The sequence below is a fragment of the Dipodomys merriami genome, unplaced genomic scaffold (assembly GCF_024711535.1).
Source record: "Dipodomys merriami isolate MVZ:Mamm:240054 unplaced genomic scaffold, mDipMer1.0.p SCAF_26, whole genome shotgun sequence".
Taxonomy (NCBI): domain Eukaryota; kingdom Metazoa; phylum Chordata; class Mammalia; order Rodentia; family Heteromyidae; genus Dipodomys; species Dipodomys merriami.
Window position 1 is genome coordinate 5,857,854 of NW_027204048.1, and position 20,096 is coordinate 5,877,949.

The 20,096-nt window shown below is 42.7% G+C and overlaps 1 protein-coding gene across 12 annotated transcripts in view; it reads left to right on the forward strand.

Annotated features, from left to right (window-relative positions):
• Positions 1–20,096, forward strand: part of Auts2 (activator of transcription and developmental regulator AUTS2) — an 836,783-nt gene that overhangs the window by 387,282 nt on the left and 429,405 nt on the right. For 3 of the 12 annotated variants that reach the window (XM_070035594.1, XM_070035595.1, XM_070035596.1), the window contains one exon: positions 19,178–19,265. The exons of the other annotated variants lie outside the window; for them this stretch is intronic. In XM_070035594.1, the coding sequence (XP_069891695.1) occupies positions 19,209–19,265 (57 nt within the window). In that variant the 5' untranslated portion in view covers positions 19,178–19,208. The remainder of the gene's footprint in view (positions 1–19,177; positions 19,266–20,096) is intronic. 12 annotated transcript variants of the gene reach the window in all.

The window sequence follows — 20,096 nt, forward strand, 5'->3', positions numbered from 1 at the left end:
ACCATGGTATATGAGGCAGTCTTTGAGTTTTCTGTGTACTTTTCTCTTAGGAAATCAATTTTGTTCTCTCCTTTGCCTCTCCGAGGGTAGGGAAGATAATTGCCCTCATTTTAAAGAAGAGTAAGCTGATGTATAATTGGCCTCCAAATCACAAATACGTTCACTGTTCCAGTTGTCTGTATTCTCATTAATCTTTAGTCCTCTAGTTCAGTGGATGTAAACAAATGTCTTTTGCTCAATATCAACTTCTGGGTGATCTGGTTCCTAACCATCCTTAAGAACAAAGAATTTCCAATCTGCACTACATGCCATCAGTTGGCATTTAGGATTACCGGTATGACTCTTAGTTTTGAGGTTTTTAAGACCTTAAAAGGCCTGCCTTCAATATTGGACTTGTCTTTGGCTTTGCACTTATACTTCACCTAGTCATAGATGACTTGAATGCTATTGGGGATGGTTACTCTATCTCACTGAGTTTTAGTTTCCTCATTTGTCAAAATAATGCATCATATTGCTTATTAAAAATAAGTGGATTATTCTAGCATGTGAATTATAGCTCAATAAAATTATGAATCAATGTGTATTCCGCTTCTCTTGTAGAAATACCTTTCTTTCTCCTGCCTCCTTATACACCCAGAGGTTCAGGAAGGCTCAGTGAGAGCTGTCATCCAGGCCAGTACTGTGGACTTGGTGTACTATTGGAGAAAGCAGTGTGAAAGTATTGCAAACAGCTGTGGACCCATTAATATTCGATAGCACTTTAAGCCACTTTGAATTAAAATACTTATCTGTGAAAGGTTTTATAATTCATATGACCTGAAATAATTTACACCTAATTAGATTTTGTCAACTGAATAATTCCGTCTCATGTTGCTGCCACAGAATAATTTAAGCATCCGCATTTTATTCTCAAAATAGCTGTAAATGTCAAATTAATTTTGTTGACATGATCAACATGTAGAAGAACTACTTGGCAGAATTGTTTATCAATTGAATATATTATGGGTTCCTGCAAAATATGTAGTTGGGTCACGTGTCACTAACTTTTGCTGCTCATTACTTTCCAGGAACAAAGTTTCTGCCAGTAGTAACAAAACTGTCAGGATTTTTCTGCATGTGAGGTTGGATGTGCTCAGGAGGGAAGGGAAGTTCCCTCTTCTTTTTCCAGTGTGTCTTCTGCAGCATTCCCTTTCGGAGTTGTCATTTTGTCCCTCACAGCTATCTCCATGCTTGTGGTTGTTCCCATTAATGTCATGTACTCCTAGCTCATGTGCCCATATGTAAGTGATACCAGGTCTGTCTGTATGGGTCTTTCCATGGGAAGCTTCTCTCCTTCTTTCCTGCCCTTCAGAGACAAGTGTCTTGCTGCTTATGTTGAGTCCTCTCAAGTTGTCCCATTTGCTCTTAAAGCCCTCCTCCACCCTGTCACCCTGGCTTGTCCCTGCCTTCTAGCAGCAGGTAGTGGAGGCCTGCTCTATGCAGATGAGCATGGGGCAGTGCTTCTCAGCCCATGTCTCCCAGGCCATGGAGAAAATGATGCTATCTGTACAGTCCTCTCAATAAGTGGGCAGGGCTTCTCATGGCTAGAGACAGCTGGCTCTGAGGCCAAGGTAGTAAGCCTTCTGGATGGGGATATACATCTTGGCACGCATACTGCCTTGTGACCTAACTGGTCATGGTAAGTGTTAGAATGTGTTCATTTGGAAAGCACTTGAATGATTCTCTTGCTCTGATGACAGTGTTCTGTGTGTTGTAACTGCACCTCAGGGCCACTGCAGTTCTGCCTGTGGTAGAGAGTCATGAGGAAACTCAGATGCTGTGAGGTAATGACTTTGCCAGTCACCTTCCCAAGAGAAAAGGAGTGGTCTTTGCCCTGACTTCCATGTAGGAGCTCGGGAACAGGCTTCATTCACAGCTCAGGAGTGGGCTGCATCCAGAAGTTCCTTTCTTGCTGGCATCAAACTGTGGCTCTACTTGCTACAAGGATCAGAACCAGCTCAGAACCTGCTGCGACTTCATGCCTTACTCCTAACAGTGTGGGAGAGGAAATCAGTGCCGCCTGTGGGTAGAGCCCCCCTCCCACACTGCATTTGACATAGCTCAGGGGAAAAGCCTAACACTGCCCTGAGTATGTTTTCCCTCACCCCTGTCCAGCTTCCCTGTGACCAGAGAAGTTTTACCATGCCATGTAACTAAGTGCCCTGAGGTCATGAACTGCGGGTGTAAATATGTAAATATGTGTCATCGAATTCATGCCAGAAAATACTATCAATTCAGTATCCCCAGTGCACAAATGGAAAGAAAGCACCAGTACTCCTGATCTTCATAAAGGAGAAGAAGGTGAACTTTCAAAACTATAGACCTGAGGCTTGATTATGACCCAGAGAAGTTTCCAGAAGAATTTGTAGAGTAAAGCTTTCTGAAGGACATGGTCATTGCAGAACCAAAATAAAGTATGTTGCCAGACTAGATTCCTTCTTTCACAAAAGGGGCTGGCAATTTTTTTCCTGTGAAAAGCCAGATTATATATAAGGTTTTCAAAGCCATTCAGTCTCTAAGACAACTACTTGGTTCTGCCATTATAGAATAAAAGCAGCTACAAATGAACATAACTGTGTATGAATAAAACTTTATTTACAAAAATAGGCAGCAAACTGATAGGTTGGACGACAGGGATCTATGGCCCAATCTTGCTGTGGAAGAGCATGTTAGATAGCTGGATGTCTGCATGTAGTTTTATTATAGAGCCCTTCATAAGATCTTTGTGGAAAAGTCTGACCTTAATAACAGTGTACTTGGCATGAGCATGAAGAATGATCTGTGGTTGTATGACCCAGGCTCCTGCTTAAGTATTTGTCAGTATTTTTATCCATGACTCGACTCAGTTTGGACTAAGGGATCAAATGTGCAGTTGGAGCAAGATTGCGAAAGGTCTGGAGCAGTTCTAGATTCATATCTATCAATCTGAAAAGTTGAACAGACAGGTGTGAAATCTTGTATGTTGAGGTCAAAGTGCACTTTGATAGTATAGATACAAAGTGTGCAGAGTTAGCTTAATAGCTGCTTGCTTGAATAAGCTGGGTCTATTCCTATCAGAATGCATGCAGAGAAAGTTATCCAAGTGGGTAAAGGACTTAAATCTAATCCCAGTAGAGACAGCATGGCCATGGCTTAGCCCAGAGCGCTATATGAGAAGGGTCTTCAATTATTTAAAGGGCTGTCATGTAGAAGAGGAATTGCGTGCACTCTAGGTGATCCCAAAAGACATAAAGAAGTACAGTGGGGAGAAGATACAGGTAGACTTGGTATTCAGGGAAGAACTTTCTAACCATTTGAACTGTCCAAAAGAGGGATGGGTATTATTTGGAGGGTGTGGGTCTCTGGGAATATGGCAGGCACTCCTGACCTTGGCTTGTGATTGGGAAAGATGGTTTTCACCGGCACTTGTAGTCCTAAGAGTTCATAAAACACAGGCCTTTCCATGCTACCTTCCATGTCCCAGCAGAGGTCAAGGCATGATCCCGTGTGTTGTGTGCCCCCTGCTTCACTGTAATGGTGGGGATGCTAGATGTACATATTCCATGTGTGTCTCTCTGTCCTCTCCATGTGGCCTGTCAACTCCTCCCCCCCCCTCCAGGCAGTGTCACAAAGGCTAGTGTCTGTTGAGCTAACACATCGTGCACAAGGAAGAGACACATCCAAATGTCTTCTTGTTGTAGTTTGAGAGTGCAGGCCCGTGGTAGGGGACTGAGGTTACTCATGACAGCAATGTGTGCAACACAGAAGTTGCTAACTACAAATCTGAACTTGACTTCCCATGTAGTTGATTGTCCAGATTTACAGAAGTGATGAAAATATATTATTCATATAAATTAAACTGAAAAATGTGCTGTCTGTATCCATTATGTTAAGTCATGTGCTGTACATGTTAAGCAGTAAAATTGGTAATGTGTGGCTATTGTGTTCATTCATACATGTTTTTCCAGTTTACATACCGCTGTTTAAAATCCGCATGGGAACAAATCCCTCTTACTGGGTTAGGGGGATCTTGTGTCAATGATGCTGTTTTACCCTCTGTGTAGAAGAGGGTCAGATGCAATATAGGAGCCCTTCCTGATTACAGGATATGATGTCAGGTTTTGAATACCACTAACTATAGGCCACTTGAAGGACAAAGTGTATTTGGACATTAAAGCATGTCTCTATTGAGGGCATGAGAGGGTGCCGAGGAGAGTTGTTAAGTAGCCTTAGAAGCAGCAAGGCTTTGGAATCCAGCAGATTGAGAGTGGAGCCTGAGGAGGAGCTTGGGACACAAAGCAGAGCATTTATGTCAAGTAGCAAGTGCTGGAGGATCTGTTTGCAGTGTGCTGTGAGAGCCTAATCCCTGGGGAGCAGGGGCAGGTGGCCTTGAGTTTGCTGTGCTGGGAAGGGATGTAATAAGGGAACAAATGCAGGATCCACGAGTATTGTTGTTATCCATGAAAATCCCTGATATGGGAGGAGAGGGATTTTTACAAACAAGATTACAGGTAGGAACCACAATGACATTCTGCTCTTTTGGTTTGGGACTTATCCTGCCAGGGCAGTTTAAATAAAAGTATATTTTTTGTGAGTAATTTTGAGTTAAAAAGAAGCATTTCTATTCATTAATGAGAGTGCTGAGGAATATTTTATCTAGCCTACTTTAACTAGAAACAAAGTCTATGTACTACAGTTTGTTTATAGGTTAGAATTATAAAGTGCAGCAATAATAACTTTGAAAATCGCTTTTGAGTAAACAGAAATCAGAATTTTAATGGAATGGCAAATGTGAAGAATGAAAATCCTTTGATGCTGTTAATGTTAGCATCAAGAGAGAAAAATTTCTTTCTTGGTAGGTTTTTTTGTGAATTGTTGGCTTGTCTGGTTGTCTGGTTTGGGGCAGAGTGAGCGCGTGCGCGTGCGTGCGTGTGTGTGTGTGTGTGTGCGTGCACACACGCCTGTAGAACAGGCTATTAAATCATTAAGGTTCCAAGACTCATCACAAAAATAGTTTTATTAATCTTAAGAATGACTGAGAATGGAACTAGGAAAATAAAATGGTTTTTCAATGGTTTTTCAACCCTCTGTGGGCTACATGTCTAAAATGCTGATTTGCTAATACCTGGAACTTCCAAATTAAATTTTTTAGTATATGGGTGATTTATTGTAATCTGCTAGGAAATTCATCTTTAAAAAAAAAACTCAGAATGCTCAGACGTCGGGGAGGAGAAGCATCTCTAATTCAAAGCAGAAGTCCGGCTCAGATCACACGTCTCTAGAGGATGGAGGGGAGGTTTTACTTGTTGCATCTGTTTTAAAAATATTTATACATACAGCTGGGTTTTAGTACTTTACTTCTGGTTTTAATGATGGAATTCCCAGAGGACTAAAATTGTTCCAAACAGTCTGAACTACGTCTGAAGTTCAAGAACTGTATACAATGGGCTGAAAGACTTTAATCCTGGTTGGAAACACTGAATAGGAAAGCTGGGCTTTAGTCCTATGTTTCTTTAACTTTATGTTAACAAATACCTCCTTGCCTCTTACTCTGCCCTTCCCAAACAGTCTGGCTGGAGTTCTCTATGAATGCTTGTCTTACTGAAAGTCATTGGTAAATTCCTAGGTCACCAAATGCAGTGCTTTGTCAGTAGTCATTTTCTTCAGCGCCTTAGGGGCTGGGACACATTAGGAAGGAGGCAGAAGTTCTTTGCATGGTGGTCTTCACTTCCCTGTCCTGTCGAGTTCCTCCCTCAGACTTTCAGAAGTCAGTAATGGGCTGTGCTCCAGCCCTGGACTAGCTTGCTAATTGGTTCTTCTGATGCATTCTGGGTTATTCATAGTGGCAGCACTTCAGTTCATCATGGTCTGAATAAGCACTTTGGGAACCCGAGTCTCCTCCACCCCTTCCCTGCCGTGTGGGCGCCCCCTGCAGTCAGAAGAACACCAGCAGGAACCTCTCCAGTCCTGGTGGGGGAGAAGGCATCAGAGTGTGTTCTGGGAGGAGTAGACAGCCAGGGCCAGCTGCAGCAGTCTGCCAAAAGACTGGTAGTAATTCCCCAAATTCCCAAATCTGTGTGTTCCTGTGTAGAACCTATGCTTCTCTCTCTCTCTCTCTCTCTCTCTCTCTCTCTCTCTCTCTCTCTCTCTCTCTCTCTCTCTCTCTCTCTCTCTCTCTCTCTCTCTCCTCTCTCTCCTCTCTTTCTCCTCTCTCTCTCTTTCTCTTTCTCTCCTATTTCCTCCCTCTCCCCACTCAGCCCTCCTCTCTCTCTCTCTCTCTCTCTCTCTCTCTCTCTCTCTCTCTCTCTCTCTCTCTCTCACACACACACACACACACACACACACACACACACACACTGTGTAGACCTGACCTGTGTGCATATACTGATATCACCACCGAACCGTTATGTTCTGTTTATACTTCTAATAGCTTTGGTAATTGACATATAAGGAACTTGGACACATTTAAACCACACAATTTGATAAGTTTTGACACAGTACAGTCAGGATGACAAAGGAATCCATCACCTCCAAGTTTCTCTGCAATTCCTCCTTCCTCAGCACTCTTTCTGCCTCCATTCCTGCCTATGGCCAGCTCCTCAGTAAATTGTAGATTATTACATAAATGGGGCCTTATTACACAAATGTGCCTATCTTCTTTCACTCGGGATAATTATTTTCAATCTATATGTGCTTATATAAATACAGTCGACAGAACATGCTTTAAGGGTTTCTTTGACTCAGCATAGTTATTTTGAGGTTTAACTATACTGGTGTGTAAACAGTTCTTTCATTTTGTTCTTCAGTGTTGTCCTGTTGTATGGGTCTCACATTCACTGATGAGCATCTGTGTCATTTCCAGCCTCTCCATGTTAGGAACAACTGTGCTCTGAACGTTTGTGGCAAGTACAGAATGCAGCCTTCTGTGTGAGACAAGGCCTGGGAGAGGACTGGAGACAGTTTGTGAAGTACTGAGCATGTTAAGAAGTTGCCACTCCACAATCAAGGCAACTGTATAATCTGCCCAACATAAGGACTTTCCACATCCACACCAGAGCCCCAGGTGGTGAATATCTTTTTCATCTGGCCACTCTAGTATTACAGAGCACTGTTTCATTGAACTTTTAACTCTCATTTCATTAATGAATAATGATAGCAACCATTTTTAGCTGCATTTACTTATTGTCTCTGTAACCTTCCAGTATGGTGACAAAATACCCAAGGAAAACAAAAGGAAGATTCACTGTGACTTATGGTTTCAGAGGTTTCAGTCCTTGCTAATGTATTATGACCCTTTGGTCCTGTGGCAAGGCAGAGAGCATCATGGCAGAGTTTTGCTCACCTTCTGGTGCCCAGTCCAGAATAGGTAACTTTGTTTCTTGAGCTGATTTGTGGGCTGATAATTTTTTTTTAATTTTATTTTATTTGAGAACATACTGTACAGAGGGGCTACAATTACATGGGCAGGATAATGCATACATTTCTTACCAAGCATTGCAGCCTCCTCCTTTGTTTACCCTTCACCTCCCTTCCCAGCCTCCCCCCTCCCCCCACCCAATTATACCCCCCTCCCCCCCCCACACCGACATTGTAAAGTTGGTTTTGACATGACATTTTGTACTTCTCATTGTTGCAACAGGTCCACCTGAATCCTTAAACGACTTGTTTGTCCCCATCTCCTCCACATGTTATACTGACATCAAATATAGTGAAAGCGGGGGTTACACTGTGGGGGAGGGACATACAAAGCAACAAAGAAATAATCTTATAAATGTGTTAGAAACACATGCATGAAAGAAACGAAAACATTAAAATACATATTTAAGGGTTCATTTTCCTAACATCACATTATCTGACCTTTTCCGCTTGACTCATACCTATACTAGATATTGCAAATAAGGGAAACCATGGGACCTATGCTTCTTTGGGCCTGGCTTACTTCACTTAATATAATTTTTTCCAAACCTTTACATTTCCTAACAAATGGGGAAATGTCATTCCTTCTGATGGAGGCATAGAATTCCATTGTGTATATATACCACATTTTCTTGATCCATTCATCTACTGAGGGGCATCTGGGTTGGTTCCATATCTTAGCTATGGTAAATAATGCTGCAATAAACATAGTTGTGCTGGTAGCTTTAGTGTGGTCTTGTTTGTAAACATTTGGGTAAATGCCCAAAAGTGGGATTGCTGGATCATAGGGGAGATCTATGTGAAGTCTTTTGAGGAACCTCCATACTGCTTTCCAAAGTGGTTGAACAAGTTTACATTCCCACCAACAATGAAGTAAGGTTCCTTTCTGTCCACATCCCCTCCAGCATCTGTTGTTGTTAGAGTTCTTGATTTTTGCTGTTCTAACTGGAGTGAGGTGATATCTCAATGTTGTTTTGATTTGCATTTTTTTTATGGCTACGGATGTTGAACATTTCTTCATGTGTCTATTGGCCATCCTTCGTTCTTCTTCAGAGAAGCTTCTCTTTAAGTCTTTCGCCCACTTATTTATTGGGCAGTTGTTTCTTTGAGGATTTGTTGTTGGGTGGTTTAATTTTTTGAGTTCCAAGTATATTTTAGATATGAGACCCTTGTCCATTGTATGGCTAGTAAAGATCTTCTCCCAATCGGTGGGCTTTCTATTGATCTTGCTAGCTATGTCATTTGCCCTGCAGAAGCTCTGCATCCTTATGCAATCCCATTTGTCCAACCTTTCTTTGATTTGTTGTGCTTCCGGGTCTCTATTCAGAAAATTTCGGCCTGAGCCAAGGAGACCTAGGGTTTCTCCTATTCCATCCTGTAATGTTTTCAGAGTGTCTGCTTTGAGTTCAAGGTCTTTGATCCATTTGGAGTTGATTCTGGTGCAGGGTGATATATAAGGATCTAGCTTTAGTTTTCTACATGTAGTTAACCAATTTTGCCAGCACCATTTACTGAAGAGGCTGTCTTTCTTCCATTCTATTGTTTTAGCTTCCTTATCGAAGATTAGATGGCTATAGGTCTGTAGGTTCATTTCTGGGTTTTCAATTCTATTCCATTGGTCCTGAGGTCTGTTCTTATGCCAGTACCAAGCTGTTTTGATTACTATGGCTTTATAGTAGAGTTTGAAAGTTGGTATTGATATTCCTCCAGCAGTGTTCTTTCCGTTGAGGAGCGTTTTTGCTATTCGGGGTCTTTTATTGTTCCATATGAATTTTTGGATTGCCTCTTCTATTTCCTTGAAGAATGAGGGTGGAATTTTGATAGGTATCGCGTTGAATTTGTAGATAGCCTTGGGAAGTATTGCCATTTTCACGATGTTAATCTTGCCAATCCAGGAGCATGGGAGGTTTTGCCATTTTTTAAGTTCTGTGTTGATTTCCTTTTTCAAGATTTTAAAGTTTTCATCATAGAGGTCCTTCACTTCTTTGGTTAAGTTAATTCCTAGGTATTTTATTTTTTGTGGGGCTATTACAAATGGAGTTGCTTTCCTAATTTCAGCCACACTTTTCTCATTGTTGGCATATAGAAAAGCCATTGATTTTTGGGGGTTAATTTTATAACCTGCTACTTTGCCAAAGTTTTGAATCAGCTTGAGTAATTTGGGTGGGCTGATAATTTTTATCACAGCCTTGAAGGACTGTATTGATTCTCGCTAGCCACTTACCTTCTTTCTCTTGTGGACCCAGTTCCAGTTAGGTCCCAGGTCCAAGTGAAGGAAGAGCTCTTGAGTAGGTCCTACTGAGGACCTACAGCAGCTGGCACTTGCTGTCAGGACTGGTCTTCACACCTGGAATCCAGCAGTCTATTTGCACTGCTAGGCTGGGCGGGTAGAGGTTTGCAACAAAGCTTGGGCACTGGCACCTATGCTGATGGAACCCTATGCTGCATTTGCAATTGTTGGTGGGTAGGGGAGAAATGTGGTCTTCCAGCCAGCGATGGTGCCCCAGTCATGGAGCGTATGCTCTTCAGGTGTGAGATTCCTGAGGTATTCACCTTCCCAAATCCCAGCACTGGATGTATGTGGAGGCTGCCATCTTGTTTAGTGCTTAGTTTAATAGTTCACTCTGTCCTGGTCCTGGGATGTATGGTGGAGACATACAAAGGCAAGAGAAATGTCTCCCCTGTTTATCTGCCAGCTATCAGGTCAGGGGAGTTAGGCTCTTAATCTCATTTGCATTTGTCATGGTAAAGGCCAAGCTCCACAGGCAGCACAGAGAGACCCCTGCATGGTACAGGTCTCTGCTTGGGAAGCTGGCTGCTTAAAGCACATAATCTCACCAGCACAGTTTTATTCTCTTCCTTTTTAATAAACCAGCTCTGACAGATGAAAAGGAATCTGTGCCAGAGCTCACATTTCTCATGTTAGGCATATTTCAGCCATAAACTTAATTACGACAAGAATTTTCAAATGACTCCAACTTTTTGTGCGGTGGGTATCAGAGGATACCACGTTCTATTTTGAGCTGATAAAATTCTCCTTCTGAAAGCATTTGTTTATTACATTAGGGCTTCACATGAGCTGAGCTCCATCCTGACCCCGTGTAAAGTGTCTGTGGTGGATTTCATTACATCCATCTACCGGCAGTCCTGCCAGTGCACTGGCAGCAAAATCCTAGTGGAGAATAAATGGCAATAAAAAAGAGAAATGATAGCCGGCGTGAGTGGCGAGGAGCACAGCTTTATTGCGGCTGGACAACCCCGGCGTAGTGACTTGGCATGCAAACATGAGCTTAAGAGAGTGTGAGTGAAAGCTGATATTGGAATAACGACTTCACGGCACAGACATGGGAATAATTTAATTAATTGCACTGAAATTTCTTTGATGAATAGTTATGTGGTGATAAGCACAGGGTCGAGCTGCAGAATGAGTCTCAGCTTTTTAATGGGCCGGCACAGCTGCAGCCCTGGACGCCTTCCCACTTTGTTTTTGCCTGCAGCAGCTCTGCGCGCTTGGCTCATCCACATCTCTGCAGCTAAGTGCGCCCTGGTGGGGGCTCCCTACACCCTTCCACCCTGCACTCTTCACCTCCTACCCCTACGTCCTCCACCCTCATCCCTCCACCCCCTATCTCTCTGTCTTCTACCCTCATACCTCCACTCTTCCACCCTTCACCTCTCCATCCTCCACCCCCACCTCTCCATCCTCTACTCCCACCTCTTCATCCTCCACCCTCACCTCTCCATCCTCCATCCCTACCTATCCATCCTCTAGTCCCCCAATCCTTCCACACGCCACCCCAGCCCTCCATTGTCTACCCTCCACTCTCCACACCCCACCCCTCCATCCTCCATCTTTCACCCTTCTGCCCTTTATCCCCCAATCCTACCTACCCTTCCATCCACTCCCTACCCCCAACCCTCCACCCTCTATTCCCCACCCCTCCACTCTTCCACCTTCAATCCTTTACCCCCACCTCTCCATTCTCTACACCCTACCCCTACTCCATTCTCTGCCCCCCACTCCTCCATGGTCCCACCCTCTATCCTTCACCCCTACCCCTTCATCCTCCACCCCTCCATCTTCCACCACATCCCTCTGCCCCACCCCCCACCCCTCTACTTCTCCACCCTTTACCCCTCCACGCATGCAGAGCTGAGGGGCAAGGACATTTAGCCATGGGAAGCCAGCTGCTAACTGCTTTGAAATGAAACCCAGATCAAACAAAAATTGTGGGATGGTTTCCTTGTGTTGGCTGTGCCAACCCCCCTCCCCCGCAACCCATTCCCACTCCCCGAGTCTTTGCTGCTAAGTTGTATAAAGATTTTAATAAAAATTTCTTGTCCCCGGAGAAAGAGGCACGTCTTTGTTGTCAGAGAGCTAGAGGGAAATGAGCAGGGCAGCCCAGCTGGAGCGCCGCCATTAATCCCACCACTCAGAGCCCCTATTTCCAGACAGATCAATTACTTACGGCTGTAACCAATCTCTTGCCGTTCTCTTGCTGTGCAGGGCTCGTTTCCAGACTTGGCAGCTGACATAACCTTCAACTCGATAGGACTTGGGCTGCAAACCTCTTCAGGTCTGTCTCCACTCACGGAAGCTATACAAAGGAGATGTTAAATACAAAGTCAAAAACTGTGGGTGGTAATCCCTGCTTGGCTCAGGAACACCCATGGATCTAGGCAACATTTTCAGTTGGATTTTTTTTTTAAACAAGACGGATAGTTCTGTTATTTTCTTCACTTTTATGGACAGGCTTTGCATGAGAGGAACACACTCTCTGGAGGGAAGAGATTACCCACAGTGGATGCGTTTCTTATCAACTTCTAAGTTGAAAGATTAACCCAGTAATGGAGAATGAGGAGATTAGGAGGAGAGGGAAGGGTAAAGACAGGTGAACTGTTCTAATGCTTCTTAGCCCCTTCAGCTGCTGGGCTGTTTGGCATAAGGCCAGGAGATTGGGTATCAAAAAGAAGTGACCCTTGTAATGCACAGTGCTTGGGACAATGTCAGCTGTTCATAGAGTGGAGCAGTGTGTCAATACAGCACTTGAGTAGAGGACCTGAACTCAAGAGCCTCCAAAGACTTCACCCAGAATTTTTTTAGTTATCTGAAAGTCCTGACTATTCCTTGTATCTGATGACCCTTCCCAGCTGTCAAACTGAAGAAGTACTCAGGGGCCCTGCAAAGGAAGCCAGAGGGTTCTCTTAGTGATCAGATTTTCTTTAGACACAGCTCTAACTCTCTTGGTAGAGCATGTGTTGCTCTTTCCCCAGTCCCAACCCTCCTGTGTATGTTTCTTTGAGGACTTTTCATTGACCTTTAATGACCCTGTGAAAACTTGGTAGGAAGGAGAGGGAAGGTATGGCCATCTAGGAATGTGATGGTTTCATGTTTAACCTCGGGGCCTAGTGGATTGCTTGCGCGTGTATGCCCCTAGCGTCTTTTGTCTACTGCTTCATGCTTGCACTGCCAGCCCCCCCTGATGTGGGATGCCTTAGGGGCCATGTGGATATTTATGAACTCCGTGGACAACTACAGAAGTGAATCCCTGCTGGTACCTACTGGAGACCAGGTTTCTCTGAGGTTTATAGCATTACTGTGGATCCATTCTACAGAAGCAAAAGAAACACTCAGAACTTCCCAAGCATCGCAGACTGAGTGCTTGTGTGCAAGGCATGGGGTAGCACATGCACTTCCCTAGCTCTGGTCTTGTGGCTGGGGTTTTTGTGGATATGCCTTGTGTTCTGAATCCTTAAACAGTATGGCTCAGATCCATTAGGAGCTGTGCAGAGCATCACCCTATGTGTCCTAAGACCCCGTTTGTGGGGTCTAAAGAAGGGAAAGGGAGGTGAGATTTACAGCAAGTTCAAACTGTTTTCCTCTTTGGAATGTTGCCCATCTTGTTAGGAGTTCTTTAGTGCCGGGCCCTGCACCCGGAGCTGGGCGAAGCTGTGGTACTTCCCTGCCATCTGGGGGGGGAAGGCTTGAGGGCTTAGGTGCTGTAAGCCTTTCCCTTGGCTGCAGTTAGGCAGCCAGCTGACAGTGTAATGGGCTTTGGAAGTAGGTGCAATGTCTGTGTGTTCTGTTTGATATTGCAAAGACCAAGCCCTCTGGGAAATCTGCAAAGAGGATGTTCTGTTCTTAAAGAAAGAAAAAGATTAACCTGACACATGAACTGAAAACTCCTGAATTTGAAAGGACTTAGGTGCAACCAAGGAAGGGCTCCATTCACTTTGGCGGAAGCTTCACTTGGCAGGCTGCCTTCTACCCACACGCAGAGGGCTAGACAATTTTTTTTAAGGATTTTGGTTAATGAAAGGCTATCACCAGTGAAATTGAGAGGAATAGATTGCAGATGAAGCAGGCCTGTGCGCATGCAAGCGGGTATTCTTGTGGTCAAGACATTCTTTGGAGACATGTAAATACTCACATACATAAAAGTCCTAGGACATTGTAACAATGAGATGTACAAGACACTATGTTGAAAACGATCTGAGCAGGGGAAGGAAGGAGTTGGGGAGGTGGGGAGAGATGGAATAGTAGGGGGAAAACAGAGGAGGTAATGATAGGAAATGTACTCATTACCTTGCTCATGTAACTGTAACCCCTCTGTACAGTGGTTCTTCACAATAAAAAAAAATACTTTAAAAAAGCCTAGGACTACAGGGAACCTACCTTGAAACCCCTTTCTTCATGTTCAGCTTATGCTCCTGAGCCAGGTAAGGGATATAATGCTTGTTGTTTTGGAGCTGTTGAGCCAATTCTGTCATTCATAAATGGATGCATCCATTTTACAAATATTTATTGAGTACCCGAGTACCTGCTATATACCAGCTACTGTGCTAGGCACTAGAGAAGAAATGATCACATGGAAAATAAGAAATACACATAGTCTCTGTTCTGCTGTTGGGGAAACAGAAAAAAACAAACAATCACACAATTATACATCTGCAGTTTTTCTATTGGCTCAGTATTCAATAAAGACAATTGAGCCCCTTTGTGTGCTCTAAACTATAACAAGCTTTTAAGAGAAAAATCTCTGCTATGTTCAAGCCAGCAGTCTGCCATTGCTAAAGAAGAAACTGGTTATATTTTCTTACAGAATGGAGCAGAGCCCCTGGTCTGTATAGGAGCTGTGCTTGGCTGCATATTTATTTGCCACCTCCACCTTAGGACTTGGACTGGTCTTGGGGACTGAGTGCAAGCCCCTGGACCAGCACCAAAAGAAGAAAAAAAAATACCTTATTGAGGCTGTTCCCTGCTCCTAAAACCCTACCCTAAAACAGAAGGATAAAAATCCCTCCAGATTCAAGGAGGATATGTACCTCATGGAACTTTTCTCTGTAGAGTTTTCCAGAAGCATTAGAATTCAAAGCTGAGATAAGGCAGTAGGAAGTTTGTGTTGGGGTGGGGTTGCTGCTGTCTCTGTCTGTGTGGACATGGTACCCTCAAAGCCTGGGCTTGGTGGCACTGGTGCCAAGGCTTGTTCTTACATACTCTTCCTGTTCCTCTGTCTTGTGTTATTTATTTCCTGCGGCAAAGGATGGTGTAAAATGGATCATTATGGATGCATTCACAGTGATACCAGCTCATGATACTGGTCAAGAGGTTTGTGCTTTTGCAGCATTGAACAAGTTGCTTTCAGGAAAGGAAGTCTCTTCAGCAGGAAGTCACCCACAAAGCAGGGATTATTTAAATGGTGAATCTTTACATGGATTACACTGAGTGACAGGAACTGTACAGTGGCATTTTCTGGGGAGAAATCAATCAATATGAATGACTTGGGAGCTCACTGTGCAGCTGTGGTGCACAGTGGTCTACATGAATGGTGCGTGATCTCTCGGCCTTTGGAATCATTTTGTGTGATGGCCTTGCATAGATCACTGTTTTCTTACTGGTTAATGATTTACAACCTATATGGGCTGAAGTGAGAAAGTGCATGCCTTTGGGGTGGGGGTGTGTTTGTGTGTGTGTGTGTGTGAGTTTGTGTGTAAGTGTGTGTGTATGCATGCATGTGTTTACATACATACACATGTGCTGGGCAGAATGACTGCTTCCACAGACTGCACGTTGAAATGGAGAGTGGAGTTCATTTTGATTCGCATTATTTTATAAGGTTATATGTACATAGTTATTGAGCTATTGTGATCGTCTACTAGAACTACACTAGACATATACTAATTATTACAAATGAGGGAAACTAGACAGCTTATGTTTCTTTGGATCTGGCTTACTTCACCAAATATGATTTTTTCCAAGTCTTTCCATTTCCTTACAAATGAGGCAAAGTCATTCTTTCTGATGGAAACTACAAGATATGGAAACAAAAAGTGGTTTTTGTTGTTTTTTTCTTAGTGTACTATATGCAGTTATTTCTTTTTTTCTTTTTTTTCCAATGTGGTTTATCCCTGTTGTCACTGTTTTTTATTTTGGTACCCTTTGTATTGTATATAAGTTTATCTAATTTGGGAATGGAATCACAGAAATGGTGAGACAATAGACAAAAGAGGAACTAATCCATTAGCAATACTTAGAAGACACTACATTGGAAATGAATTCTACAACTTGGAGGAGGAGGGGATTTGGGAAATCAGGAGAAAATGAGAGAGGATATAGCACTGTTTGAAAAGAAATGTACTCATTACCTTACTTATGTAACTGCAACCCCTCTGTACATCACCACCTCGACAGTAAAAAAGAAATGGAGAGGGGGGCTGGGAAGGTGGCTCAGTGGTAGAGCGCTTGCCTTGCATGCATGAGGCCCTGGGTTTGATTCCTCAGCACCACATAAGCAAAAAGAAAAAAGCCGGAAGTGGCGCTGTGGCTCAAATGGTAGAGTGCTAGCCTTGAGCTGAATTGCTGAGGGACAGCACCCAGGCCCAGAGTTCAGGCCCCAAGACCGGACCCAAAAAAAAAAAAAAAAAAAAAAGAGTATATTACATTTGTCATGGCTTATTTCATTTTTCTTCCTTTGTTGTGGATTTTGAATCCTGAGTGTATCTGTCTGTTCCATTATTAGTAAGTGCTTTGTCTTATGATTGACCTCTGTTCCTCTTTCTAGCCTATACATTTGTCAGCCCCAGTCCTGATTGCATGAGGTTTGCTTCCTATGTTCTCTCCTTCCTGCTCCCCTGTCTTCCAGGTCTTTCTGGATGGCTTACTAGATAAGAGGAGCCAACTTGAGCCCTCCATGGAGGCTCCACTCCTCTCACCATCAGACAGTGATCTTGGCAGATCCAGGGCTGAATCTAGAATGCGCCACACTTCAGTGTGCACAAGTATTTGTGAGTCTTACAGAACAGATCACATTGCAGATACTTTGAAGCATTTGCTAATGGAAAGTCTGGCTGAGGCAGGATCTTAGATAATATGAGGACTCAGCATACTGTCTCCAAAACATGTTGCAGCATTTATTAGCTGGGCTGGAGCTCAGGGTAGGCTCCCATTAAAAAAAAAAAAAAATCTTTGTAATGATTAGCAAGGGCCCTGTATAATTTAAGGTATTCTTTGGAGTTCATAAATATGGCCTCATAAAAAGCCCAAATAGAAGGGAACTGTGACTTTAAGTCATTAGAAGCCCAGTGGTTTGATAAAATAACAGGAAACAGACAATTTATTATGAGCAGTCTCAGTAGCTCTGGATTATCTATAAAACTTTTACAGCCTTCCCCAAGTGGCGAGAAGCCATAAAACTTGCCTGAATGAGGGACTTGTTAATTTACTTGTTAAAGCAAATTAAAAATTTATAAGTGCTTTTAGGTAAATGAGATCTTCTCTCATTGCTGCCCTTGTGGGGCTCTGGAGTCCTAGAGGGGAGAGTGGCTGTGCTCAGACACCACTGCACAACAATAAAAGCTGTTAAATTGCTCCAGTTTATTACAGCCAAGCTGCACAGCTGTTGCCATGGCTAGCTGTGGGGTACTGGTGGTTGACAGCCTGGAGTGTCACTTGGTTTTCTGTCACATCCAAAAGGAAATAGAATATTGGGGTGGGGAGAGTGAAGATAATACTTTAGCTATGTAATTATCCAGTGGTTTGTGTTATACATCATGCACTTCCCTCCCTTGCCTTATCAGTCATAGAAGGGGTGTGTGTGTGTGTGTGTATGTGTGTGTGTGTGTGTGTGTGTGTGTGTGTGTGTGTGTGTGTTTGTGCATGCACGAGTGCATGCGTGTGTATCTTTATATCCATAGTTTGTTAGTACTTGTAAGTTTACAACCCATCATGGTGCTGCTCTGCCATCTAGACCATGGATAAGGCCACCTCCATTTCTTGAATGAAATTTCTCTTTTTCTCTAGCTTCAACATTAGGAGAAGGAGGTAATTGCATATTGGACTCTAAAATAAAATCTATGCACAATGAGTTGGATATTTTTAATTTTAAGTTTATAGTTAAAGGCAGATTTTCTTACTTCTGTTTGGATGATCTATCAAGAACAGTTAACATTCTTGGGTCTGAACATCTTGTTTCACCTCTATCTGTTTTTCACTTGTGGAATTTCTTGCAGAGATAGCTGGCTGACCAGGTGTCTGTGAGTGCTCACTAAGGCTGGTGGGGGTGAGTGCCTAGCTGGAAGTCCTGGCACTGGGCATCTTGTCCTGCCTGTGCATTGCAGGGGGCAGTTCTCACCTGGCCACACTGTGGGGCCCAGCAGATTCCTTCCATGTGCATCAGATGTTTGATTTGTGGGCAAGAAAAAAATAGATCTCAATGGCTAACTCTACTTAATGTTAAGTTAAAAACCATGGTATGTCACAAGTATCATCTTTCAGTTCCTAGAAATCTCTAGGAAAGTCGGGTTCTGAAGACATTGGCTTGTGGTAATATTTCCAATCACCATATAGGAGCAGTGCTTTACTTTAGCTTTGACCTGATGAAAGTAGAAAGAGACACTTATACTGACCTGTGTCTGTGTGTCTATTTATTGTTCAGGTGCTTATATGTGTACCCTTAATTTGGATTCAACTTTATTATATTTCGACAGGCATATTGTTGAGTAGAGCTTCACAGAAAACTAATTAATAGCTTTATATTTTTGGATGGTATCCTATACCTTAGAAAGGTTCACCTTTTAAAGATTTTTTTTTAACATTAAGGTTTGTTTCAATAATCGATTCTTGACTGCTGAGAAGTACTTGAGAAGTACTGCTGTATATTACCCCTGAGTGCTTACCTTACATCTTCACAGCCCTCCACTGGCTTCAGGTTTTAATGGCATGTCCATGTGAAAGTGTCTTCATTTAGAAACTTGGCTACAAGAATTTTTGCTTTAGCATATGTTCCATACCAGGTCTTGCATCCTTTATGGCTAGAATTTCTCACTGGACTACCCAGTAGTCCTGGTGATGAAGCCTGTGGATCAGAAGTGATGCTGTCCTTGTGGTCAAGAGAACCAAACTAAATTCCACGCACAGAAAAGGTGGGATAGATTTAGAAATTTGAGAATAGAAATAGCAAATGACATGGGCCAGAGGTTGATTTCTGAGAAGATCCAGAGCAGAGAATGTTTTGGCAGGATGGTGATGCAGTGCAAAAACCTGGGGCCACTGTGACAGAACACTGATGAGCCTCGCACAGTAAATAGCAAAGCTTCAAATACACGGGGTTTCAGCAGAATTCACATTAGAATTTTACTGTGTATGCTCACTCGTTAGTAATATTGATATATGTTGTATAATGATTGCTTCATTGCTAATTTTCATATGCTAATTGATGTTTTTCTATAAAACCAAATTCTTTAGCTCTTTACATTTATTGAATGCCATCTGGCCTATGAATTTTCATCAGAACTACCAAAAAGGAAGAGAGGAGGAAAGGAAGAAAAGGAAGGTAGGAAGGAAAGAAGGGAGGGAGGGAGGGAGGGAGGAAGGAAGGAAGGAAGGAGCAGTTGTAGGCCCCTCCCCTTTGGCCCATGTCATTCGCTTTTTCCATTCTCTGAAAAGGTAGATAATATGTATCTATATGATATTTGATATGTCTTTATGGATTTTTGAGATTAAGGATGAAATATCATTCTACTAAAAATATGTCCTCTCCCCTCCAAACAGAACCTTCTCCCTGCAGCCACCTTCAGTGTATCTGTGGCAATGCCAAAGATAGACTAAGTATAGACAAAGACCACAGTACAAATATGTCTAACCTGATTCCTAAGAAAAATCCTGCGTTTATTACCTCATAACATTTTCTGCTTAAAGACTATTAAGCTCTGCTTGTACAGTAGCAAATGTGCAGTCCATAGTTCCTGCCATCTTCTTATAACTTCCATGTTCCGTGGTGATTTTCTTTAGCAGAAGCTGCCAGCATTTAGACTTTTCTGGGTATGTAAAGCCTCTTTGCTTTAGATTTATACACACAAACACACCCCCCCACACACACACGCACGCATATGTATTATAGGCATATAGATCAGAATTCCACAAACCTTTCTACTTTTTTCTTCTAATAAACTTACAGTAAAAACTCAACTAAATTTCAAGTCATTACAGTTTTTTTCTTATTACCTCTTCATTATTTTAACTTCATTTTTTCCTCATGGATAAAGTAAATAAACTTATATTCTAAATTTCCTGGGTCTTCTGTAGTCTCCTCAAATTCTGTATTATAGTAATTCAGTTATCAGTCATTCTTAGGAAGAAATGTGAAAAGTGTAACATATTAAGA